We start from the raw sequence: 26,707 nt of genomic DNA on the forward strand, positions 1-26,707 counted from the left end.
AAGAATATTCCGCCTTTATGAGACACCAAAGTGTCAAATCTGGGATTTGAACTCTGGTGGGCTGGGGGTGCCACGGCCCTCCTAACCATCCAACCACAAGTTGGTTCTCTGGTCCAAATCGACTAGGTAGTATTGTCGTCCTTCTTACGAAAAAAACTCCTTGTATGTTTCTCTCACAGTTATGACCTTGAACTCGTTCTGCTGCATTATTACCAACTATCACGGTATCACCTCATTTGTGGTAAAATATGAATGGTGTGTGACCGACTGCAGTGCTTTCAGTTCGTTTCTAATCTGATTGATATTTATTTATTTATTTATTATCGCAGAATGCTAAAAGATATTAAGTAACAGTAAAACTCACCTAGTTAGGACCCTTTACAGTGATTTGACGCTTTCGACCGTCAGATCTGTTCATCCAACGCTCCAAATTAACCCACCGATCCCGCAATGTCGCTGATCTCGTTTAGTTCCTCGAATCGTGCAAAATGGGCCATCGCACCGTTACTGGGCTGCTACTCCGGAAATTGAGCTAGCCTCCTCCTGGTTAATCAGTCCAGCAAGCCTGATATGGGCCGGACCTGCTTGAGCGGTTGAGCCCTTCTATTCCTTTTTTCCTTAGCGTCGCGTCCTTTCCTCTCTGCTGGATGCACCGTCGTTCCCCATTCCCCTGACCCTCGCTCATCGGCGCTTACCTCCGCAAGCGATTCGCACCGGCGACCGGCGAAGAAACGGACGAGGCGATGCTGGCAACGTTGTATGCATCATGGTTGCCGATCTCGCTCCATTTCGCGTGGATTCAGAAGGTAACCCCGCAGTTTGCCCGCATCTTCTCTGGCACCGGCGCGATGCCGATTGTGCGAAGCAGCTGAGTGGAGATCTCATGGAGGTGCGTCCTGTAATCCTCGACATAGGTTACTTATTTTACGGCGCGACCTTTGTTCGACGGCGATCGGGCCGGCGATGGCAAAAATCTATCTCCAACGTCTACGAATGGCGACGGGCGCCGGCCAGTGGTCACGCGTCCAAGAGGCCGCCTCTTTTCGAGCTCATCAACATCCGTCGGCTTGGGCAACTGCTGCAGGTATCCTCCTCTGCAAAAAAAAAATCCCCGCCCCACCCTCCCTCGAGCAGGCCATGATGGTAGTGTGACAGTGCGCCTCCACTCCATACGACCCTACCTACCATCTTCCCTTGATTCTGGATGGACATCAGCAAGGAGACCACCTCTAATCTTAAAATAAAGAATTCTGGATCCTAATGGGTTGAAGGGACAACGAATTTACTATACTGTATCTCAGTCCACGAATTACTCTTCCTATTTCGAACTTTGTCGCCAAAAATTATATTGTCAACTTAGGTTCAAACTAAGCTTTCTTCCTAACCTGGTAATACTTCATGTTTAAGTCTTCTTCTAATAATTTTTTTTATTCTCAGTCCAGTTAATTTCTATGCAGTACTATTTTACTACGTTTATAGATAGTTTACAGCATTTGAGTCGTTTATTTACAATGTTTGCTTACATTACAAAAACCATGTCTTGAGTTGTGTTTTTAATTGAATATGCAATTCTCTTAACTTGTTGGTGAAGCCTTTGTAGTTATGTGCACCTAAATATGTAATCTCTCTATGGGCTTGCTTATGTGTTTTTTATTGGTAATTTCTATTTTAAATGAGAATGATGTTTGTGCTATAATTGTTTTGAGACCAAGTGGGATTGTTCCTATGTTGTGTGTTCTCAATGAAATTTCTCGTTATGTAGATCAAGGTAGAGACAACATTAATGGTAGGTTTTTGTGTTTTTTCATTCTTCTTTATGGATTATTTTGATTTGATTATTTTCTAAAATTCTTTGATCTCAACATAACTAAGAATCTGATCAGATACTTTCTATATTAGCAAATGGTATCGATTGTGAATTAAAGCATGATATATTTTACTGGTATGTGCACATGACTGGGTAAACAATGTTAAGTATTGTGTGTCAATACTTCCAGCCTCGCTTATATTTATATTGGACATTACCTAACATGGTTTTCTTGTTTTCAGACTCAGATGATATACATTGTGGCCAAATTAATATGCTTTTCGTAAAGAGCATGATACTGCTGCTACTGTTCGGTCTATGATACATGACAAGGTCCAAACTTCCAAGGTATGGTCCTAGAGTTTAATTTCGTGTAAAGGGTTATATAATCTGGCAAGTCCCGCTTCCACCTACTTACATGCGGATACCCAAGGTCGCATTCTTTTGCGCATCAAAGGAAATTGCTGTTCTTTTACAGGCTATAAGATGTTTTATTGTGACAACTACGATTTGGATGAAGCGAAAAACAAAATAAAGTCTGGTGACGCTGCCATGGATTTTGTGCGAAGAATTGGGGCTGATATTTTAGTAGTCTTATTTTTGCCGACAAGAAATTGGAAGTATTCGTCCTTATAAGAAGGGTCATTCATGCAGGTGGAGCCCTTATCTGATCTGGTGCAAGGAAATGAAGCTGTTGAAACAGTAGAAAAGATATGTACAGATGTACTACGGCATAGTCCAATATTCAAAACATCCAAACATGACTCAAATCATTTTATTTATATAAAAGGTCCTTTATTAACTATAAAGAAAAGCTGAAGGGGTCTAATGAAACCTTAGTCAAGTAGTTTGTGGAATTAAACTTATCATGGTTATTAATGTGCCTCAACTTTTTTTTTCTTGGTGCAGGGTATGTACGAGGACAAAATTATTTATCTACATCTGCAGGAGGCCCAGTTAGGAAAACTCGCACTACTTAATATCAAATGATTGTTCATTTGTTCTAATATAGAATGAATCTGCACCTATGGAAAAGATACCCAAATAATAATCAGGGCATGTTCTAATGAAGAGAAAAGACTCTGGAGGTACATATATTGTCAAACAAGAACTCCTTACCAAATATTATATATATTTCTGCTTCTTAACATGGTAATTTGTGAGATCCTAGCTGATTGTAGAATAATCGAAGAAAGGCAAACAAATTTACTGAAAATGGTAATTTTTTTACTATCTTTAAGAGTCGTCTAGCCACACTATTTTGTAATGGTTGATAGTCGGCAGTGTTAGTTAATTCTTTCTAATGTTTTCATAGTTACCGCTTGTATAAAACAAAATGTGCCATGTCATCTGTTGAATGTAACCAGCTGAAATTTCAGTGGGGCTGTTGTAGTTATCTACACCTCAATATCTCATTTTTCTAAGATTAACATATTCTACATAAGGTAATATCACACTTGGATCTTATATATTCTACAAAAATCAAATTGTTTCGAATTAGAATATGTGTCTTCACCGTATGAAATCAGTTGCATAGTTTCACCTTTTTTCCATTAGGAATTTTTTTCTTGTTTTCTTACCCGTGCATAATTTGCATCTTCTCGAACACCTGTTTTTTGATCAATATAAGGCATGAGTTGGTTCAGCATAAAATTAAACATGCTGTACTTTTGATTTGTGGATCACAGATAGTAATATTTTGCCCATGATTGCTCACATACACTTTGTGTTCACTCAATAATTATTTGTTTGTTACTGCAGTGTCAATGGGTATAGCTTCTGTTGTGTATCTTTCAGCAGAGTAGAAAAAGGTGTCTACAAATTTCAGCATTCCATGTGGTTTACATAGACTACTAGTGTTGTTAGTTTGATTCTTGTTTTCATAAATGGGTTAACTACCAACACGACGGACTAAAACAGATGCTCGGGAAGATATCGACATGTGATTTATGTGTTTTCTATGATGAGGATCCATATAGCCCTACCATTTGGTCCCAGCATGCATTCTGATGAGTCGAGGATGGCTATTCTTAAGAGACAGAATTATGGACATGCTTGGTTCTGCAGTATTCAGGTTCAGACTATCTCTTGTAATTTTTTACCAACTCTCTGTTGAGTGTTTTTCCTCATTACTCCTTGTCATGCATGCAGCAGAGTTGGCGCGTGCGCAAGAGACCAAAGAGGCTATTTTTATCAAGGCATCGCTTCATTTGTTGCTCAAGTATGGCGTCGAGCTTAAGCAAATCTGACAACAAGAGGATGTTATTGGGATGGTCAGAAGTTATTCTGGAATCCAACTCAATCATAAATTGTTGCTCTTCCACCGGTATGAGAATGTTTTTCATGGCCAAAACCAAAATCTAAAATCTTGGATTTTGGTTAAGATCAAAGTTGGCTGAAGCTAGCGCTAGAATAGTGGCGATGGATGATGCTAGGATGGTGGTTTTTACTGCCTAGCATGGCATGTTCTTACAACTGTATGGATCCAGAAGAAGCTATAGCCCTTGCAAGCTGGGAGGGTGCTAGCTTTGCCAATGACTATCGAGATGGATTGCCACAACCTTTCCCTCAAACATTGGTAGAATTTCGGCACGCGTGTAACCTTTCTGTGTACATTTTAGCTAAGTTACGTAATTACTCCATTGTGATTCATGAAGTTTGATGTTTCCTGAACTAGGATGGAGTCCTGTTCATTTTTTTATCACCTCTTGATCATTCTCCTCATGAATTTTATTATATGAAGAAATGTAAAAGGGAAAGCAAACTATGTGAGCATATCAGTTCAAATTTTGAACACTATGATCCAACGGCTACATCATGGTATTTTTATTTGAATTCTATTTGCAATTGTTTTATTTAACCAAACTCTTGGCAAGTATTTCTACCATTTTTTCATAGATGGACGGGCGCGGCAACGCGCGCTTTCATGTTCTAGTCTACTTGAAAACAGCATTGAAGCTGAAAATTTGGGCCTTGGTGATGGCGGGGCGCTTGACCCCATGCTCATGTGCCCGCCGACCCAATAAATGTGTAATATTTGGACCCGTGAAGTTTATTCTGTATTACTCCCTCCATACCAGTTCATTATAAGGGTAAAACACATTTCGAGGAAAAAAAACTTTTAGCATCAATTTGCTCTTCAACGGTATAATTTGTGTGGCATATATATATATCATATTTTGTTTAGCAAATTAATAGCCAAACTTTTTCTCGAAGTGAGCATCTCGAAATTTATCTCTCCATCTCTCTCCATTTTTTAATTACATTTCTTTGATCAAAACATTTACCATTGACCCTCACTAATATTTGTCATATGTTTATCCCTCTGTGATCCTATGTGTATCCCTAGATAGTCAATTTGACAACGTAATACAAGACATATTCCAAAACATACAAGACATATTCCAAAACATATAACATTAGAAACTTCAGATGTTATACTTTATAATGGTATAATTTTCTATCAACGGGAACAGTTGGGCTGGGTACAACTAGTGAACACCCACAATTCATTATCATAGGTTTCGACAACTTTTGTAAGTAAAGGTACATGGAACTCTTCCTTTACAAGACACTTTATAAACAAAGGAAATAACAACACAAGTAATTAAAGATGCAGGTGGTGTTTTTGACAATTTTAATCTAGCTATCCGTGTAACTTAATGTCAACTACTACTCCTACTCTTACAAGGGTCTTGTGTGCGGGTTAATTAATGCCCACTTATGACGTATAAGAGGTATGTAGCGTGAGGGTCAAATGACTAGGTGGCTATATATTGATGATTCTTTGAGCTATTAAGATCAAATTTGTTATTTGGTTGGATCACTCCCTCATAGTGAGATAGATGGTTCATGCCACTTGTCAAGCTTTAGCTGACACATTGTTTCCCAACAAGCCATCTCCCCTATATATATATATCCTCACATATGTGAAGTCAATTGAATAATATTTTAGTTAAGTGTTCATCTTAGCTTTCATTGTGAAGTCAAGAGAATATTATTTTAATTATGTTTTCACCTTGCGTTATGTATTTATATTGAACTTGTTTCTTAGTTACCTCACTTTTATGAGTCCAGATTGTACATTGGAAGGATTGGAGAAACATCTAGCATTGGCATATTACGAAGACTGAAACCGTTGAATTTAGATAATTATCACCTTGGACCAAAATGAAACTAGATAAATGTTCTCTCGAGTCGAGGTATATGAAAAATATGTCTTTAATTTACTTTCGTGTATCCACAAATTGTTTTGAATTGATCTCATATTGCCAAAAGGGTTACATCAAGTTTGTAGTTACATCAACGGGAGAAATAGAATGGTTTTCTCAAAATTGTTAAGTTGATGGGTACAATCATCACATAACAATATTTATTTGATAACAAGGACACATTTATTACCATATAGTGGAGGTCTAAACTTGCCATTAGAAAATCTATATATCTAATTTAGACAATCCTCACTAGCAAGCATTAGTAGTTATTTTTATCCGCCCTCTCTATTTCTTTGCTCTAGCGGTGAGCCGCATCATCACAATTGTTGCCTGATCCACCAATGCCTATCAAATCTGGATTCTATCTCCAGCCTACAATGCAATAGTGCATTGTAAGTGAGATTTAAAACCCATTGTATTTGATGGTGCTGTTTTTAACCTTTCTTCACTAAAAATGGCACAATACGAATCTCCACTAATATAATATAAAAAGGCAGAGAGGGTGGTGATCCAAACGATCTCAGCCATACATCGTCCATCCAACGTTACAAACAAGAGCGGACACTCCCTGGCGGACTGGAACCTCTCACGCACGAACGAGAAGGGTGCGACCCTTTTATTTTTGGGAACCGTCGCCATCGCTGCCCAACACAGGAGCCTGCTGCGCTTCCCTGTCCGCCGCCGCTGCTACGCGGCCCGCCTCGGATTGGGTCGCCACCGCCGCGCGAGTCGGCCTTCGACGGGAGGGGCGCGCCCCGACACTGGAGAATCGAAGCCGCGCCATCAATGACTGGGAATCGCTGGAGAATCGAGGCCGCCCTCAACGCCGGGGAATCGAGGCGGCAGTCATCGTCGATCGACCCAGTTGTTCTTCCTTCTGTCATGCCAGGTTCCACGGATGTGTTGCTTGCTCATAAGAGAATAAGAGATCCACGCGCTCCTCAACGGTCAGGCTACCACCCTCCCTGACTACATCGGTGATGGTTCTGCGGCAGAGACCTGAAAGAAGGATGACAGGGGTGGAGCCGTGTAGTTCTGTGTTCCTTTCTGCTGGTTTCCGGATCAGATATGAATTTTTTAGATTGCCCTTTCAGAGAATTCAGAGTAAGTTCTCGTGCAATAAGATAAGGCTGATATTTTTAATCAACAGCTGTTGGCATGAATTGATCTATGCATTTTGCACAGGCACACATGATAATTTTAACTTGCTAATCAAGCTGGTGCACCTTGATTAAATGCACATGTTCTTTTCCATGTTCAAATGTAGTTGCAGCAATTTTCTGTAACAACTACTTTTTCGCAGTTGGGTCATGCATCGAGGCTTGTTAGCTGCAGCAATTGACAAACTATTTTTTGTTCGATCCTTATCATGTCTATATGGACATAGATTGTACTTTGTTTAGACCGAACAATGATTTCGAAATAGAGAAGTCAGGCTATTAATTATAGTCATGTATCTAAATCAGTAGCATCATTCATAGGTTTGAACCCCTCTCAGTGTTATATCCAGTTTTCATGGCTCTACCCTAATGTGAGCAATACAAATAAAGAAGGAATCACAATTCTTTTCTTGCATAAAGTATTTCTATTTTTGAAATAAATTATTTCTTGCATAAAGTATGAAAGTTATGTTTCATCATTCGTCTCATACACAACTCCATCGCCTCTTATCTGAGCGGCATATACTGGGTTTTTTGCAGGAAGGACACACATAGTCTATCCGTGGCGTCATCTATCCCGGCTACATATAGTTACAGGTCTTACAAAACCTACATATACGATGGTATTTTCGGCTGTCCATAAGATGGGTAAAGAGAATTGAGATTGAGGGAAGTTTATGGTAATCTGTAAACAATGTGTCACCCCCTGTAAATTAGATGCTAAATAGTTTCTGTTTTGTTCATACTCCCCTTAATTAGGTCCAAGCACATTTTACAAATAACTGGTTCAGCTCAAATTCTGAGAAGAACTCAATAGACATATGACTGGTCTTTCATATTTCAGAAGTTTGAAACTATAGTGCATGCCATTTTTTTTTGGATATTCTTAGATTTATGATATTAGGCAAATCCTCTACAATAGTACAAGAGAGCAATAAAACCGTTTTGCATGTAAATACCTGTTAATATTGCTATCCGATATGCATGTATATACCGCATAATATTTGTATCCACTACTTGTGCTGGGAAGCAACATGTGTCCATGTTGTGCATTAGTTTGTTGGATTTCCGATGTTTCACATCTTAGCATGTGAATTAGAAATATATAATCCATATTTTTATCCTACCCACAACACGGGCTATCAACTTTGTACCGAGAATAATATTTTCATGAAGAAGGAGACTTTTAATTTCCACTTACAACTCGCTCTCATGTATATTTGGGTTTCTCGCTTTTATTAGTTCATCATACTTGTTGGCGGAGTTGCTCATATTGTATTATTAGTTTTCAGCAAAGAATATATGGTACTCTTTTATTTTCTGTTGGGGGTGAGATTTGAATAGGAACTTCTGAAACATGTCACGTCATTGATGTGCTACTATAATCTTGATATAACGTTTTTGAGTATCAATAGGAAAATTATCAAAATTATGCATCTTCTAGACCATTGACCTTTTATTTGGGTTCTCATTGCTTTCTAGAACAGTTATGTTGAACAGATACAGTACCAGAATTACAAGGTCTACTCTTTCCTTCGCAAAAAAAAGAATTACAAGGTCTACTCAGAATTATAAGATCTGCCACAAGCATAGTATTACTTTTGTGTTGCTCTGAATCAGAAGGTCTTCTCACAAATTAGCTATTTTTCAGTCATGGGTAGTAATATTTCACATAATAATCAGTAGGTTCAAAAGGACAGAATTATCTCCCTCTACTGGCTGTTATCATCTTCCAAGTTCACCAAAGGTCATGGTTTCACTCACCTATCTTCGGTTCTCAGTCTAACATGTATTTCTTCTCTTTTATTAATTGCACAGGGAAAGGCTTTGCGAAAGGATGAATCTGAAGTAAATTCCTTCTACCATCTTGGATGTGTGCGCGCTACTATTTAGTAGATTTCTAACTTGGGCCTGACATACCATCAATTACGGTATCCCAGTTAGTTTATTTTGCATTAAAAAAATTGTACCTGCAGATTATGCAAAATGTTCAGGAGACTGAATGTACAGGACATCTCTAATAAAATGTCCTTAGAAAATAAATTTTATTCTAGAATGGAGAATCTTATATCAAGAAAATTCTCTAGATGTTGAATTGCTTATTTGTGTTTATGGCACTGATTTGTTATCAAGCGTTGGTTGGTTGGACAGCAGCCTCAGCAAGGTCACGTGGTGTCAGTAATTGAGTTTGCATGAGAATTGCTGATTGGGCATGAGCTGTAGGTGGAGTGAGGGGAAACAAAAAAAAATCCAGTTACGAGAGTTGGTAGTATGTATATAAGCAGCGGTATTGGATGGTTGTAAATATTCATCTGGTTGGTCAATGTTTTATTCAGGGAGTTACCAAACATTTAAACCAGTTCTTGATAAATTGTTTAATCAGGGCTTTATCAATTGTTTAATAGGAATATGAGTATGAGTATCAGTGCTTTATCAGTTGCTTGCTTCAGTGCTTGGTGTCTGTTTGGGTGTCAAATTCTTTTCAGTTGGATTATTTGTATCTGAGAGACCGAATCATTGTCATCCATACAGTTTTTGATGTCATTTATTTATTTGAACTGCTAACTTGTGGCCTTCTCTGTATAGAATGCAATAAGGTCCAATCTTATGCTGCCAGGACGTGAGTATCGGAAAGCTGATAAACATGCTCTGAAGCTTATCGAACAATACAAGGTTAGTCCCTGCTTTGCTGATACATTTTCACACTGTTATGTTTCCCCGGTGACAAAGGTTAGAGAAGCAGAGATTCCGAATATTCAAAACACAAATGAAGTTGCACATTATCATACGGAATTTGCTGCGTCCACGCGACTGGTATGTGAAGAAGTCATTACTTTATTCAAGATGCGTCGACTAAAGGTGTTCTGGTTTTTTTTTTGAACAGTAAGCCCCGAAGGGCCGAGAAGCTCTATTGAACGGTGGGCACAATTACAAACAGGACCTTGGCTTTAACAGAAATAGCTAAGTGCCCTGGAAGATTACAAAAAGGACCTCAAGGGAAAATAGGAAAAAGCGATCAAGTCTTTCTTCTCCACCGCATCTCTGATTCAACCTCAGACACTGGCCGCTGACGATGACGCCGGGACTACGCCACTTGGTTCACCGCCAGGATGGATCGCCGAGCTGGGATTGCTGATCTTCCTCCACAGCCTTAAGGTGTGGGGGAAGTAGAAACTCCCCGGAGCAGGAACCGCCGAGGAACGGCGAGGCCTCCTTGGCCAAAGATAGCGGCGGCGGGAGTCACCGACGCTTGAGATCCGCCGCAAGCTGAGCTTCAAGAACCACCACCGCCAGTACAGAGAAGCAGCAGCACCATCGCTGCCCTCGCCCTCGCCTCCACGGCCGGCTGAGAGGAACAACTGTGGTGCGCTGCCTCCGCACCAGTAGCAGAAAGGATAAGGCCTCCACGAAGCACACGCGTTGATGATGACGCGGCTGAGCTCCTCCTCGCCTCCATGGCCGGCCAGGAGCTCTTCCAGGACACAGATCGTCGGCGTGTACGCGTTTTCCCCCTCGCCTCCAAGGCCGGCCAGGAAAAATCGCGTCTCACCGCCGTCCCGTTGCAGCAGAAGGCACACCGCCACTCCTTTATTGAAAGGAGCATCGATCTTCCTCTCCACTCTCCCCTCCGACCACCGGAGTAGAAGAGGAAGCAAAAAAGATCATATATCGGCAGAGATCCAGGCGGCCAGATCCCGTCCACCGCTCCAACTACTGGGCATCAAGCCCTCTACCGGCATAAAGCCACTAACCCTAGCTACTCTATTTACTCCGGCACCTCCCCTCCACCCATCTCGACCGGCGGCGCCGGCAAGATCGGCTTCGGTTTGGCCCGGCTTCTTCGAGATTGTCTCAGGTACTGTAGCGGTGGGAGAGGGGGAGAATGAGGCGTCAAGGTGTTCTGGGTAGGGTAGTAGTCTGGTGGTGGCACATGGTAACTGTATCACCAGTCTGCAAAATGCTCAGATGATTTTCTAACTTTAGTGTTTTTTTGCTTTGTCAAATTGCTTGTAAGTTGTAAATACTATGGAAAAACGCATGGATTCTTATAATCAAGTATTCATGTAGACCGTAAGTGTGATCTCTTCATCATAAGCATATATGATGCACTTGCAGTTACAACTTACGGAACAGTGTGTTGGTTGCTTACATACAAAAACAAAGAATGTGAAGGCAACACCCCAAAAGTCGATTTGGACAAGCACATTGGGACATAATTATTTGAATATTGTGAATTTAACTGGATTTTGAGCAATGTTTACTGAAATATATGTACAAGTATGTTATTGTACCTGAGTGATAATTTGTTATATTGGCATAGTATTAGACCTCTAGGTTAATTTGTTTAATTCATTTGACTGCTAAGGTTGAGCAAACAAGTTCATAATCTTACACGTGCATTGCACGTGCACCTTTACTAGTTATCTGAAATAGTAGAGATGCCGACTAAACACATCCCACACGCTCGGATACTGAGTCTCTAAGAATTTTGAGGCATGTTCTAACAAAGCCATCATACTAATAAGATCAAACTACCATAGAGATTGAATTTGAACTGGTTAAGAAAAAAAAAAGAGAAACTGAATTAAAACCCAGTCAATAATAATTAGAAAACCAAAAACAAATTCTAAGCCTGCAGCAAGTCAACGACAACGGGGAATGATTCCATGAGCACTACCGACCGAGCAAACAAACGAACATCCCTTCCTCACTCTCACCAACGGAATCCCGAGAATGCCCCTGGACCCCGACAATTCGCCGCCGCCGCCGCCGCCGCACCGTGACTGGTTCTTCCCGCCGGCGCCGCCATTCCTCCCGTCCTCCTCCTCCCGGACCCTCGCGCACAGGGCCCCCTTCCCCACCACCTCCCGCTCCTACAAGCCCTACTCCCTCGCCGACCGTCGCCCGCCCCCGACCCCTCGCTCCCGCTCCCGCTCCCCGCACCCCTCGCCGGAGCAGCCCTCCCCGCCGCCCCCGTCCGCGCCGCGACGCCGAAACCCACGGTACGCTGGCGTCCGCCCCGGGGATGCACGGACGCCCTCCACCGCCGCGCCGCCCGCGGCTGCCCCGCTGGTGCCCGAGAGGAAATCGCCGCCGGCGTCGGCGCCCACCCTCCGGTGGTCGGGCCTGGTCTCCGCGGCGGTGGGTAACGGTGAACTCCAGATTTTCGTGTTTGACTGTTGTGACCGCCATGTTTTTGATGGCGGAATGTTATCCTTGCAGGCCATTTTGCTCTGCTTCGGCTCCCTCCTCCGCAAGAACTTCTCCCTGCACGACCAGGTCCACCATCTGCGGGTAAGATCATCCTCACCCATTCTACCTGCTCATCATACAACAACGCAAACAATCTTACCGCCGCCCTTTCCCATTTCAATCTTGCCAGGGACAGCTCGCCGCGGCCACCGCGAAGCTGCAGTCATGCATCGTCGTCATGGACTCCTCGCTGGACATGAGCAGCATGTTCTCGCACCAGAGCGACTCCTCCTCCGTGCCGAGCAGGAGCCTGAAGAACCTCTCCCTGCTGCTCTCGCTCTCTGCCCTGTACGCGCCGATCGTGGTCCTCAAGTACATAGACCTCCTGTCCAAGCTGAGGAGGCCGCAGGACTCCGAAGAGGTTGCCATCAACAAGCGGCTGGCGTACAGGGTCGATATATTCCTGTCGCTCCACCCGTACGCTAAGCCCCTGGTTCTTCTCGTCGCTACGCTGTTGCTTATTGGCCTCGGTGGACTGGCTCTTTACGGTGTCACGGAAGATAGCTTGTCGGATTGCCTCTGGTTGTCGTGGACCTTTGTCGCCGACGCGGGCAACCATGCGAATGCGGAGGGGTTTGGACCCAAGTTGGTCTCGGTTTCCATCAGTATTGGTGGGATGTTGATCTTTGCCATGATGCTTGGGCTTGTGACCGATTCCATCTCGGAGAAGTTTGACTCTTTGAGGAAGGGAAGGAGCGAGGTCATAGAGCAGAGCCATACCCTGATCCTTGGGTGGAGCGACAAGCTGGTAATCTTAGTTATCAACCTTTGCTGATTCCTATCATGCAGCATTTTCTGCTCCTGCCTGTTATTTCCCTTAATTGTTCGAATAGGAGCGCTATGTCAATAGCTAATAGTCTAATGTGAATACCGCCCAATTAGTTATATGGTTGTTGTTGTTAGATTGCCTATTGCCCATCTCCTTAGTTACGTCCTGAAGCTTCAAGTCTGTGGGCATGTTATAGGAAGATGATCAGGTCTCCAGTGTGCTGTGAATGCCACATGAAGTGTGGTCTTCTTTTATTTTACTTCTGACATCTGATTTTGTTGCCATTTCTGGCGAGGAGAGAAAGCTTAAAATAGCCAAACTAGTTATAGACACAGTGGAAGTTTAAAGTGAAGAGTAGAATGCAGGTGTAATATTTCACTCTCCCATTGTGTTTTGCGTTGTCAGCTCCTGTAAGCAGTATGGTAGATATTCCGTAGTAGATACCGGTACTCCCTCCTTCTCCAAATATAAGACATGAATTTTTTCACACAGTCTTTGATGCACAACTTTGACCACAAATATATACTAAATATATTAATTGAGAATGCATAAACGGTATCGTTGCATTCGTCTTGCAATTATCTTTCATTTCATATACTATATTTATCCAAAAAATTTGAACATACTATAAATACAAATTAGAGGTTGTTTGGCTCCCATCGTTTGAGGCTAGAACCAAAGACTTCATTTGTGATTCTGAGAATCAACTTGTTTGGCTGCCATGGAATTGGTATTGTAATTCAAATGAGAATTCCATGGATTTCATCCCATGCCAAATCTTAATTTCTCTTGATGCCCTGTCATTTCTGTGGATTTGCCAAATGAAATCCAGACTAAGTTGAGACGGAGGGAGTATTAAGTTGCATTATGCATGCATTTATAGCCATTTATTGCATCCTTCCAGACTAACCTCTTTCCCTTTATGACAATAGGGATCTTTACTGAACCAAATTTCTATTGCTAATGAAAGTTTGGGAGGAGGGACTATTGTAGTGATGGCCGAGAGAGACAAAGAGGAAATGGAAGCAGATATTGCTAAAATGGAGTTTGACTTGAAAGGAACAGCTGTAATATGCCGAAGTGGAAGCCCTCTGATTCTGGCTGACTTAAAAAAGGTGAAAATATGATTATAGATTCAGCAACATATCATGATTTTTTCTCTGTTTGCTACAGCTGTAAATCTTAATATACCATTGTGGTAATCTCTACAGTAAATACTATATAACTGATGATTGTGAAGTTAATTAATGCATTATGTCCTATTCTCTTATTCTTGAACTAAATGTAATCTACCATCATGTACAAGGTCTCAGTTTCTAAGGCGCGTGCAATTGTGGTTTTAGCTGTAGAAGGAAATGCTGACCAGGTTTGTTCTGCTTATTAAGTTGCACCGTGGAACATGAAATTTGTGCTTACATTGTTTGCCCCTTCTCCAGAGTGATGCCCGAGCACTGCGAATAGTCTTGAGTTTAACTGGAGTTAAAGAAGGACTAAGAGGTCACATTGTCGTTGAGCTTAGTGATCTTGACAATGAAGTTCTAGTTAAACTTGTTGGTGGAGACCTTGTGGAAACTGTTGTCGCACATGATGTGATAGGTCGGTTGATGATACAATGTGCGCGTCAGCCGGGCCTTGCTCAGGTTTGTTTCTAACCAACAATTTTGAATATATCTCGTTTCTTCAAAAGGAACTCCCCTTGAGCATTCCGTTTGGTTCTATTTATCATTGCAATGTGGAATACCCTGTCACTAGGAGATGTTTTTCGTACAATATCTGTTTTCTTCAGAAATTTTCTTGCACTAGACTTATGACCTTCACTTGATTTCAGTTGCACATAAGCTATTTAATTCTTCGTAGTTATGTGCTTAGGCTGTTGTTTGCCCTGCCACTTACTGGCTTACGTATTTCCTTTTATCACCACACTGCAAATTTTAGCTTGGACTGCAGATTTTATATAACTAAAATAGCCAGTTTGTTCTACATTTGCTACACACACAGACACACGGACATGCTTGCTCCCTCCGTTCTAAATTAATTGACGCATATTTGTCTAGATACCCACGCGTTTTAGTGTGGAGATACATGCGAATCTAGACAAATATGCATCAATTAATTTGGAACGGAGGGAGTATTATAATTACCTTACTGGTTGAGCATTTGGTAGACTTCAGTAACTCATGTAGTCTTTCTAATTTCTATCTGTACCTTCAAATATACACAGATATGGGAAGATATCCTTGGTTTCGAGAACTGTGAGTTCTACATTAAAAGATGGCCTCAGTTGGTCGGAATGCAATTTGAAGATGTGCTGATTAGCTTTCCTGATGCTGTTCCATGTGGAGTAAAGATGGCAGCTTACGGGGGCAAAATTATTTTAAATCCTGATGATTGTTATGTCATGCAAGAAGGTGATGAGGTGATAGTAATTGCAGAAGACGATGATACGTATGCTCCGGCACCATTACCCAAGGTACTTCACTTATCTTCATAACCCACTGCGCCAACTGAATTTTCCTGTATATTACGTTTATCAGTAACTTTAATAGTTTGCTGTGTGTTTTCTTAGTATTTTTTGGTAGCAAGTGCCATCTAACGCCATATTGTGCCTACTGTATTAAAATACTTGCTGATTCATCTTGATTCTCGAAAATCATTTCTTGCCTTAATGTGGGCCATCAACTTGTGCTACATAATTTCCCTTAAAACTTCACATGAACTCTTCTTAAGCACCCTGAGAAAAGTTCTGTTATTAGCATGCATGAAGTGAAACACAAATTGATTGCTTTCGCTTTAAGATTTGAGAAGTGTCCCTCCCCTCCTTTGTTCAGTGAGCACCAGAAGTGCAAATGCAGAATACCGTTTTTATGCTTTACAGATGTCAGATTTGAGGCTTTTGACTCTTCACTTTCTGGAACTATAAACTAGCCATCTTAGCTTCCTAAAATAGTTTAGTGTAGACACTGCACATATATAGAAATCCTGTAATGAAGTTTACAAAAGCAAAGTCGATTTTATTATTCAGGTTAAAGAAGCTGTTTACATAGACATTGTTCGCCATGAAAGATACCCTCAGAAGATTCTTCTTTGTGGAATGCGACGGGATATAGATGATATGATTGTGGTAAGCCCTTTCTTCAAGCCCCTAATTACCTTTTCTCTGTAAACTTGTGCAGGTTAAGAGAGGCTATCCGCCTAAAGATTTTGTTGTTCCAAAGTCTCCAGAAAGAATATTATTTTGTGGTTGGCGACGTGATATGGAAGATATGATAATGGTAACTTGATTATGGATACAAATTGGCATTCTCATGCTCTTCTGGAATATTCATGTGGATATAATGCAGTCATTTGTAGAACAGAACACACAAAGAAGATAATTTTTGCTAAATACTACTATATAACTTCCTCATACTAATAATATGACCCTGTTGTACCGACTCTAGATCAAAGTTGTAAGAAACTGTAAGAATTGTTTATACATAAAATATCATGCCATTATCAAACCTTGTACAGATATACATCCTGTTAAAAAAAAAGTACAGATATGCGTCAACAGACCTTTTGTTTATCTCAATTCCAGGCATAGTTCTCTTAGTTCGGCGCAGAATAGGTCAACAACATATCATAACTTGATTTTAGATATTCAGGTACTGGATGCTTTCCTAGCCCCAGGGTCAGAGTTGTGGATGTTCAATGATGTCCCTGAAATAGACCGAGAAAAAAAGCTAATTGAAGGAGGTCTGGACTTCAGTCGTCTAGAAAATATTACGTTGGTTCATCGTGAAGGAAATGCTGTCATTCGCCGTCACTTGGAGAGCCTCCCTTTAGAATCGTTTGATTCTGTAAGTTCTGCTAAAATAAGATTTTTTTTTTGGGATAGGGTACTCTCGAGCTTCCTATGAGCTTGATCTGGTCCTTTCATCTGACTGAGCTGCCTATGACTTGCAGATATTGATTTTGGCAGATGAATCTGTGGAAGATTCAGCAATACAAGCTGATTCGAGGTCTCTTGCAACGCTATTGCTGATCAGAGATATTCAGGTTCTTCTAGAAATGCTATTTTGGTTTTCAATCATCTGTCCTCAACTCCTGATGCGTTAAGAAAATTTTCATGAACTGATTATATCTGCTGCACTTCTAAATACTGCAGGCAAAACGACTTCCATACAAGGAAGCTTTCCGAGGAGAAAGCTTCTCAGAAGGTTCTTGGATGGGGGAGATGCTACAAGCATCTGATAAATCTGTCATAATCAGTGAGATACTGGACCCTAGGACAAAAAATTTACTAGCCATGTCAAAGATCAGCGACTATGTTCTTTCAAATGAACTTGTGAGCATGGCATTGGCGATGGTTGCAGAAGATCGGCAAATAAATTATGTCTTAGAGGAGCTCTTTGCTGAAGAGGTATGGTTCAAAATGTCTGCAGTAAGCACCCTTGTAAGGTTTATGTATCAGCACTACAAATCTCTTACGCTGCATTTGAACACTTCTGCAGGGGAATGAACTGCAAATACGACAATCTGTGCTGTACCTCCGAGAAGACGAGGAGCTGAATTTCTTTGAGGTGATGCTACGAGCAAGGCAGAGGAAAGAGGTTGTCATCGGGTATCGTCTCGATGATGCCGAGCGTGCCATAATCAACCCACCGGACAAAGTCTCGAGGCGGAGGTGGTCACGTAAGGATGTTTTTGTTGCCATAGCTGAGAAAGAATGACGGATGATCATAGATTACATGAAAATACACTCCTGACCGACAGTAGCAGCAGACTGCTGTGGGGTGCCACCACGTACGTCTGCAATAAGAAGAAGCACTAAGCGTGAGGGAGCAAAGTATGAAGCAGATAGTAGGATCAATCGAGGGTCTAGATACACCACCAGGCTACCTTCGACATAGGTTCAGTTTACTGTATATTCTGTCTGAGAAACTTCTGGCAGCCCCAGTGGAGGCTATATAGAGATCAACCTCCCTTGGGGGTCTAGGGTCTTTAGGCTGTTGTACAGGCAGGCTATAGTGTTCATTAAACGGAGCAGCTGTAATACCAAGTGTAACTATTCCTTTTTTGCAAATTGGAAGTGTACATGTGAGAAACAAGAAGCTTTTGTAATCTGGAAGATGCATTCTTTTTTTAAGAAACTTTTTTTCATTAAGATTTACTCCCTCTGGTCGGATTTAATCGACGCGGAGGGAGGTAGGCGCGTCAATTTATTCCAACCCAGAGGTAGTAGATAGAATGAGGGTTTTCCAAATTGATGCACAAGGATCATCCACCCGTTTTTACAAGTAAAATTGCTCCTCCCTACTACCCGCGGCCTGCTTTGCTAGCTCCCATAGGCCATAGCTCTAATTCTGCCACAGCTGCAGCTACCACATGATTCATTTGCGAAAACTTTCTGTTGAATGTTCTCCAACCAATAGACGCCTCATGCCTGCAATTGCCAGGACTGTGAGAGCAGGTCTAACAGACCCCGTAAAAGGGGCAAACCCGTATAATAACCGCCGATTTGAGGGTTTCGCGTCTACCCGGCCGTCTAGCACGCCCCGTAAAAACGGCCCCCACATCGTTTTTTGCTGTTTTTGACTACGGGGCGGGTCGTTGCCCCCTACTTGTGCGGGGTGGGAGTGGGGATAGTGGGCGAAACCAGTATCGCCCACTCCACTGCGCGCGAAGCATTTCGCTGAAGCCAACTGCCGCCGCCGCCGACCGATCTCCTCCCCCGCGCCCTCCCCGGCCAGATCCCGCTGCCATGGATCGTCCGCAAGAGCCGCCTACCGCCGGCGATGCATCTCCTCTGGCCGCGGTGGTCGATGTCGCCGTCGGAGCTGCGCCGAACGCCGGCGGGGTGTCGGCCATGATCTCCGCCACCATCCCGTCGAAGAGGAAGAGGATCCCGAAGCAATTCTTTGAAGCACCTGCGGCGGCGGCCGCAGCAGCGCCGGCCGCAGCTTCGCCGGCCATAGCCCCGCCTAATGCCAAGAAGGGGGGCAGGCTGAAGACCAAGGCGGCCGGGCCGAGGGGCGTCGCGCCGGCCAAGGTGCGGACAAAGGCAATCAGCCGCATCGGCCTCGCGCCTCCACCGCCCTCCAAGGCCACACCCTCTCCTCCCTCCGTTCCGTCCGATGCGCCGCCCGCGCCGCCATCCACCATGGACGTAGACAAGGTGTTTGATGTTGAGTCCACAACATCCTACATGGACATGCTCAACGGTTCCGCGGTGAATTTGGACACTGGTATTGATGCATTCGATGCCGAGTGCAACGTTGAAGAGATTGATGAGGAGGAGGAGGATGAGGGTGACGAGGAGGAGGTGGTTGAGGTTGATCCGGCTGCCGCCGGTTCTTCGTCGGCGCCGAAGCCACGCACGGCGAACTACAGCGAGATCGAAGACGCCATCTTGGTCCGTGCTTGGAGCAAGGTGGGGATGGATGCGTGCACCGGAGTGGACCAAGGCGGCAAGCGCTATTGGCAGCGCATTGGGAATTCCGTGGCTTGAACATTGCCTATGATCGCGTTGTGATGTTAAAACTATGAATTATGCATCACATATTTTGGATGTGCTATGTTTGATGTGAAATTGTTGTGCAAATTGCTGTCTAAAACCGTGTTTTGAGGGGCCGGAAACTCGGACGAGCTAGCAGAACCCGTATCCCCACCCTGTAAAACAGAATATTCTGCTAGCTCGTCCGAGTTTTCAGCCGGTGAAAACCGGATACAGGGCCCTCTACTCGCGTTATACGAGGCGAAAAAATACGGGTCCTGTTAGACATGCTCTGATATCCTTTCTTTGCTCTTGGGCTGGCTTGTGGCGATGGAGTAGAACCACTGCCTGACAGTTTCGTGTTCTGATGGCACCATATCTGCTGCTCCCGGCGTTTGTCACAGGAGAAGCCAGAACTCTCGAGAAGGGGCATTCGGTGAGCAGTTGGTCGATGCTTTCCAGTTCTAGATCACAGAAGGTGCACCGATACAGGGATTCAAGCCCTTGTTTTTGCAGTCTGTCTGGTGTGCCCAGCAGTTACCTAAATCTCACTTATTTTTCAATAAAAGATGCTTTATTATTTAAGAGGTTTAATCATTATAACCGGCCTATGTATAACTAAGATGCACATAGCCACTGAAAAACCATGTTATGAATAAATAAAGCAAAAATGGTGATATACATGTTATCATCACAGAAACGGGTGATTTTCATGCATGTTACACTAAAACGGGGCTGTTCACAGTCAGATTTGCAAGGCTACAAGAATAATAGTTTTGACATACAGTAATAGTTTTGAAAATAGGGAGCACCCATCTGACTTCCATTTTCAGACAAGCAAACTATAGAAAACCGACATGGCAAGATATCACCCGCAATTGCAAAAACTAATTTTCTACACCTTCTCTAATTAATAACCAGCTTTATTTTATTTGGTGCATCCTTTGATTCCCTCCTCATTCGCAAGAATCTCAGTGTGCCACTGCATACCCCCGAGAATTCCGGTTGCCGATAGGGAGAACCTTTGCCGATACTTAGACTCACTCATGGCGGCTAGGGCACCATTTATATTTGGTTCCTTGTTCCACCCAAAGCAGTTTTCATCCCACAAGGCTTGCGGTCTGCGGACTAAATTATGATTATCGAAAAAAAGGGTGCGGACTTGTGGTTCAAATAACTAAGAAAAAACCAGCATGTATTAGACCGGTCTGATGTGAAAGGCTGCAACTCCGTTCAAATAACGAAGAAAAAACTCAGCTACTCAATTTGGATACTACCTTGTATACACTATGCACTGGTCGATTTGGATGCAACTTGGGTCAAAAGCCCCAAAGAACATTTGGGTGAAAAACTCAGCTACTCAAAAATACTATGAATTTGCAGTTTTAAATCAATGAAAGATGGTGACAACAAATACTACTCTATATAATACTACGCCTTATTTTGACAACATAATTGTTTCGTTTGGTTGCTTGTTCCAAGTGTTTTGAGTCAGTGAAGGATAAGAAACGAGGTTGCATCACCCTTACAGAAAACAATTATGCTGCATCAAGGGGCATGATAACCAGATGCACTTGAAAACAGTTCACTAGAGTTGAAATGGTCATAGGACCAATCCACGGACGGATGTGCCAATAAAATGCTGGACAATTTTGTGGCGCAGCCTTCAAATGCTTGTGCCAGTTTCATGGTCAGCCTTTTCAGCATTGGTGAGCATATGAGTATCAATCTTAAGAAATCATACTCATGATCCTCTCCTTTGAAGCCGTAGATTTCCACTTCTTCAAGACTTGTATAGAAGATATTTTGGCTTCTCCAATTCTTGGGCTTATCACAAGGACAATCTCCTAAGCATGCTCGCTTTTCCTAGAGCAAATGAGGAGCATGGCAATGTATTACTTATTTGTGCTAGTTTCTCGGTTGATATCAAAACTGGTACATAAATTGCATTGGACATATACTATATATTTATAAGAGATATATTATATATAAGCATGAGGAAGAATTACCTTGCGCTGAAGCGGCAGGAATACCTTCAGTTTTTTTGCAGCGGCACAAATTTGATGTATTTGAAGAAGTTGCAACACAAGTGCTCCATAAACATGCCGTTCGTATTTAAAATATAGCTCAATCACAGAGAAATTGGTGACCGGAAGTTTCGCAATCTCCTGTGCAAAGTTCAGCTCCCCATCCAAATGGTTCTGCAATACAGTTGGACATGACATCATGCATATAAACGAAAAAACTACAGTTGATGGAGTAGGAGAGACAAACTAGAGACGTACACCGGCATTTAGTAGGTCTCCGCTTAGGTGCAAGCATAGTTCATGGAACAGTGGAAGCTGCTGCCAACATGTGTCATCCCTGTTGCCTACGTTGCTCCTCTCTACCGTCTGTACGCTCATGCTCTGGAGCCTCCAAAAAACAGACAAAAGAGCCAACGATGATGTTGTATACGTGCTGCGCCACAAGACCCTCTCTACCGCTGGCGCTGAGATGGACACACCCATGTCCCTGGCGGCACGGACATCCAGTTGCAGTTGCTTAAGCACGGGAGTTACTATGTCGATGCGGTGGCATTCAGTATGCTCATCCATATTACGTGACAAATAAAGTTCCTGCAGGGAGACCGAGTGCACAACGATCTTGGACATAGCAACCGTTGCGTTTAGCACTTGCAGGCACGGGCAGCGGGTGACCAGAGTGCCAATGTTGACAACGCCGTAGTGCCCCTGAGACCCCTGACAGGGATAGTTTCTTGAGCGCCAAGAACTCGCCGGCCGGCAACGTTGTGAAGCATACATTTTGCAAGTCCATCAGGATCGACATCGAGGTGGCATGGGGGAAGCAGGGCATGTCAGCATTTAATTTTTTGTCGAACGTTCTGAAGTCGCATCCCTCGTAGTTTTCCGTGATGATAAGCTCAGGGGGCGAAATCCTCGCCATGGTACGGAGGAGAGAGTTGAAGCGAGCAGTGTCGACATCGTCGTCTCTCCAATGAATCTCGACGCCGAGGAGGGACACCATCAGGCCGAGCGACGCCGCATCTTCGAGTATGGCGAGCCCCGCTTCGATCGAGCTAAGCGCCATCCCGCAGAAGGTGACACCGAGCACACGCAGGCGTGGGCACTGGTTCAGCAAGGTGCCCAAGCCGGCGATGTTGCCGGAGAGGGAAAGCTTCTCTAGCACGGGGAACTCGCCGGACGGTGGCAGCGCGATGTGCAAGAGACGCGTGCGCCCCTGAGTGACGCTGAGTTCCCGCAGACGTTTGCAACCGTTGAGCAAGGGGCCAAGATCCACGATCCTGCCGTAGAGGGACAACTTCTCCAGCGCGGTGAACACGCTGGCTGGTGGCAGCGTTGTCTGGTCAAGATTCATGTCCATATGGCTGATGCTGAGCACGCGCAGGCGTGGGCATCGGTCGAGCAAGGATCTGAGGTCGATGATACTGCCGGCGATGGATAGACTCTCGAGCGCGGTGAACTCGCCGTCCTGCAGCGGCTTAAGGCCCAAGCGTCCCGTGTCTATCTCGATCGAGGCGGTGCCATGGAAGCAAGGCAGCTCGATGTCCATGTATTCCCTAGAAGACTCCTGTACGGTGAAGAGTAGCCGCCTCGGAGAGAGCCGCACGGCGGCGCGCATCAACGAGTTGGCGCCAGTGGCGGTGTGTCTCGAGGAAACGTAGATATCAAGAGTGGACACCTGTGATGACGAAGCAGCGAAGCAGCGGAGAGCTGCTTCCATCGTTGTGGGCGGGAGTCCGCGGAAGCTCAGATCGGTTAGGCCCATGTAGAGACGGCGCCACCGGCGGGAGAGGAGGCTAGACTGCACGGCGCTGCGGGCGCAGCCTAGGTGTGAGAGGACGAGGAGAAGCATGTCGTCGGGTAGAGCGCTGATGCAGTCCATACGGTGGGAGCGAGTTCCATGCGGCGGCGACGACGGCGGTGACGACCGCCTGAGGCGCACGTCCATCGAAGCGAAAGAAACAAGACGTGCAACTTCGTGTGGGGAAAGTTAATTTTAACGAAATAAGCCCATCGACTCGCCCATGATTATTGCTAAGACCGTGTCCAGCTCGATTTCCTAGCCAAATCCCATGATAGCCCAATTCAATACATGTACGATTGTCCAGCGGGTTCGCTTCGACATTTTTTTTCCCTGGAGAATGATCTACACCAAAATTCGCTAACAATTTGGGTAGGACTAAAAAAAAAAGAGTAACCTTGTTATAAAAGCGACAATCAAATAACGAAGAACGATAAATGAACACACGCAGGAGATACATGATTTTAACGCGGAAAACCCTCTTCAACAAAGAAAGATAAACAACCACGGACGCCAGCCAGCAAAACTTCACTATATCGGAAAGTGTTTACAAACGCCGTGAGATATCTTATAACACTAGTGGAAAACGGGGCTATAGGCCCGGTCCATTTGTGCCTCCAGGCCCGGTTTCCAAACCGGGACCAATTAGGCGGGACTAAAGGGTCCCCCCTTTAGTCCCGGTTCAAAGTTGCACCGGGCCTAAAGGCGGCGCCACGTGGTGCGGCCAGGGAGCTCGCGGTGGATGGCCTTTGGTCCCGGTTTGTGGTACGAACCGGGCCTGTGGTTCTCTGCCGCGACAGAGAATTGCTATTTCTCTGCCGCGACACAGGTTTAGGCTGTAGCAGCGTTTCTCTGCCGCGGCAGAGAAACATGGAGTTTCTCTGCCGCGGCAGAGTTTCAGCAATGCATATATATCATTCAAGAAACCACAAAATATCGTCGTGAATATATATAGACATCGTCAACAATACACGTAATGCATGCATATTTACAATATAAAGCTAGTCGGATCTCTTTACTAAATCTATTAGCCTCTACGGAGTTGCTCCATATCTATGACTTTCGCATAGTGCTCTCCACCTGGGGTAATGACCTCGGTAAGAAAGAATCTCGCAATTTCCTCTTGAATTGCTCGTATTTGATCCTCCGTTATGAGAGTGTCCCGCAGGCGTTTCATCTATATTTAAAAAAGGAGATCATCAATATATGAATGGAACTCAATACAATAGATGGTACTAATTAATTAAGATAATTGTGAGAATTTATTATCGTACACGAGTGTGGTGTATACGGGCATCCCCACCCCTGGGACAGGCCATGTCACGAATGAAGGTGCAGACGTAGTATCCACATAAGTTATTCCCGCGTTCCTGCCTCATACACTTTACGAAAAAATAGTTCGATCAAACTAATAATCAAGCATCGTATTGAAAGTAAATATCATATATAGAGTTTCACGGACATAGATATATAGTACTACTTACAGGGTAATCTTGAAATGTAAACTCCGGTTTCCATGTACCCGGAACAGTAGTGATGAACCGTTTCCAGGCCCTACCCGGCAAAAAATAATGAGTAAATGAGTTATTGATTAGTTGATGATATCGTCGAATTAGAACAGATGAAGATGCCAATACGAAATTGATTGAAATTACCTCTGGAGGATGGCAGCCATGTCCGCCCATTCCGCATATTCTTTACGTTTCGAGTCCATGACATTTACGACTCCTTTGTGAAGATCAATGATTAGGAGAATAAAGTGGAATCTGCACAAGCATAGCTCAATGATTACGAGAATAAAGTGGAAGGTGCACAAGCATAATGTATGTTATATATAACACTCACTTGAAGTTGTAGGGAAAGAATATATCCTCTTTGTTTGCTTGCTTCACTAAAAACATTACCATGTTGTCCTCTGTGTCCTTGGCGAAGTCTCGAACCGTAACTTCATGAACTGTGTCTGGGTCTATGAACCCCAGCGGTAGGAGCTTGCCTCTTTTGCATTCGAGCTTCTTCATTCTGCATAATTAAATGTATAGCGTACACAAAGAATATAGTGAGGATAATTGTTAGTGCAAATGAATGAGCGCTGAGCTACAGACTTAATTACATAAATAAATCACTTCTAAGATACACCGTGAGGTAGCGATCACCTCTTCGACAGGCTTTCAAGTACCAGTCATGCAACATTCGCATCTGAGTCCCTAGACGCGCGAGCTCGCCAGGTTTGAAGAGATCTTTTCCGTATCTATACTTGTTTACCACTTGAGCCGTTGGATAGTAATCTTCGTACTCAACTGATGCTCCCTGAGCTCTAGCCTCCCGTTCGATCATCGATGCCGTCTCTGGATCATCATAGGGCTGCACGACGAAGTGGGGTATGGCCTGAATGTCCTGCTGTCCAAGCTGGGCGACTTTTTTTTGCTTCTTTACTCTCTCTAGAGGAACATATTGTGTAGAAATACAGGACCGAGAATGGAAATCTCATCGACCAGGTGAACGAGGAGATGTGTCATAATATTGAAGAAGGATGGTGGGAACACCAGCTCAAATCTAACGAGAAATTGGACCACATCATTCTGCAACCTCGGTAGAATTTCTGGATTTATTACCTTCTGAGAAATTGCATTGAGGAATGCACATAGCTTCACAATGGGCAGTCGAACATTTTTCGGTAGAAGCCCCCTCAATGCAATCGGAAGCAACTGTGTCATTATCACGTGACATTCATGAGACTTCAGGTTCTGGAATGTTTTCTTCTCCATATTTATTATTCCCTTTATATTGGAGGAGAAGCCAGACGGGACCTTGATACTGCTCATACATTCAAAAAATATTTCCTTCTCTGCTTTTGTAAGAGCGTAGCTGGAGAAATGACGTCCTTTAACTCTCTCATGCAGCTTTTTGGGGTCTTTCGAACGTTGCTGGTCCTCCCGTGCTTCTGGTGTATCTTTTGTCTTCCCGTACACGCCCAGAAAGCCTAGCAGGTTCACGCAAAGATTCTTCGTCACGTGCATCACATCGATTGAAGAGTGGACCTCTAAGACTTTCCAATATTCTAGCTCCCAAAAAATAGATTTCTTCTTCCACATGGGCGCGTGTCCGGCATCATCATTCGGAACAGACCGTCTGCCAGGACCCTTTCCAAATATTACATCTAGATCCTTGACCATACCAAATATATCAACGCCATCACGATGGGGA

The 26,707-nt window shown here is 43.6% G+C and overlaps 1 protein-coding gene and 1 long non-coding RNA gene across 7 annotated transcripts; both read left to right on the forward strand.

Annotated features, from left to right (window-relative positions):
* Positions 1–618: 618 nt before the first annotated feature.
* Positions 619–4,620, forward strand: LOC127291852 (uncharacterized). 5 transcript variants are annotated; one of them, XR_007844783.2, is made up of 6 exons: positions 619–806; positions 915–1,084; positions 2,050–2,895; positions 3,569–3,618; positions 3,728–3,881; positions 3,959–4,620. It is a non-coding gene; the product is annotated as an uncharacterized lncRNA (long non-coding RNA). The 5 variants fall into 5 exon arrangements; XR_007844785.2 differs by having other exon boundaries at positions 2,050–2,155; positions 2,286–2,895; positions 3,569–3,881; XR_007844786.2 differs by having other exon boundaries at positions 622–806; positions 2,050–2,461; positions 2,717–2,895; positions 3,569–3,881.
* Positions 4,621–11,858: 7,238 nt separating this feature from the next.
* LOC127291854 (probable ion channel CASTOR) lies at positions 11,859–18,349 on the forward strand. 2 transcript variants are annotated; one of them, XM_051321177.1, is made up of 12 exons: positions 11,859–12,323; positions 12,405–12,476; positions 12,565–13,182; positions 14,136–14,318; positions 14,510–14,569; positions 14,640–14,843; positions 15,425–15,673; positions 16,226–16,324; positions 16,848–17,042; positions 17,149–17,241; positions 17,351–17,605; positions 17,697–18,349. In XM_051321177.1, the coding sequence occupies exons 1-12, from the start codon at positions 11,916–11,918 to the stop codon at positions 17,913–17,915; spliced, it is 2,655 nt and encodes an 884-aa protein (XP_051177137.1). In that variant the 5' UTR covers positions 11,859–11,915; the 3' UTR covers positions 17,916–18,349. The 2 variants fall into 2 exon arrangements, with proteins under 2 accessions (XP_051177137.1, XP_051177136.1); XM_051321176.1 differs by lacking the exon at positions 16,226–16,324 and adding an exon at positions 16,377–16,475.
* Positions 18,350–26,707: the final 8,358 nt, after the last annotated feature.

Source organism: Lolium perenne, chromosome 4 (genome assembly GCF_019359855.2).
Source record: "Lolium perenne isolate Kyuss_39 chromosome 4, Kyuss_2.0, whole genome shotgun sequence".
In the NCBI taxonomy this organism is placed as follows: Eukaryota; Viridiplantae; Streptophyta; class Magnoliopsida; order Poales; family Poaceae; genus Lolium; species Lolium perenne.

Coding starts and splice junctions, on each gene's coding strand:
- LOC127291854 (XM_051321177.1), top strand. CDS start 11,916: ATGCCCCTGGACCCCGACAATTCGCCGCCGCCGCCGCCGCCGCACCGT. Junction 12,477..12,564: donor ACCAGGTCCACCATCTGCGG/GTAAGATCATCC, acceptor CAATCTTGCCAG/GGACAGCTCGCCGCGGCCAC. Junction 17,242..17,350: donor TGCTGATCAGAGATATTCAG/GTTCTTCTAGAA, acceptor TAAATACTGCAG/GCAAAACGACTTCCATACAA.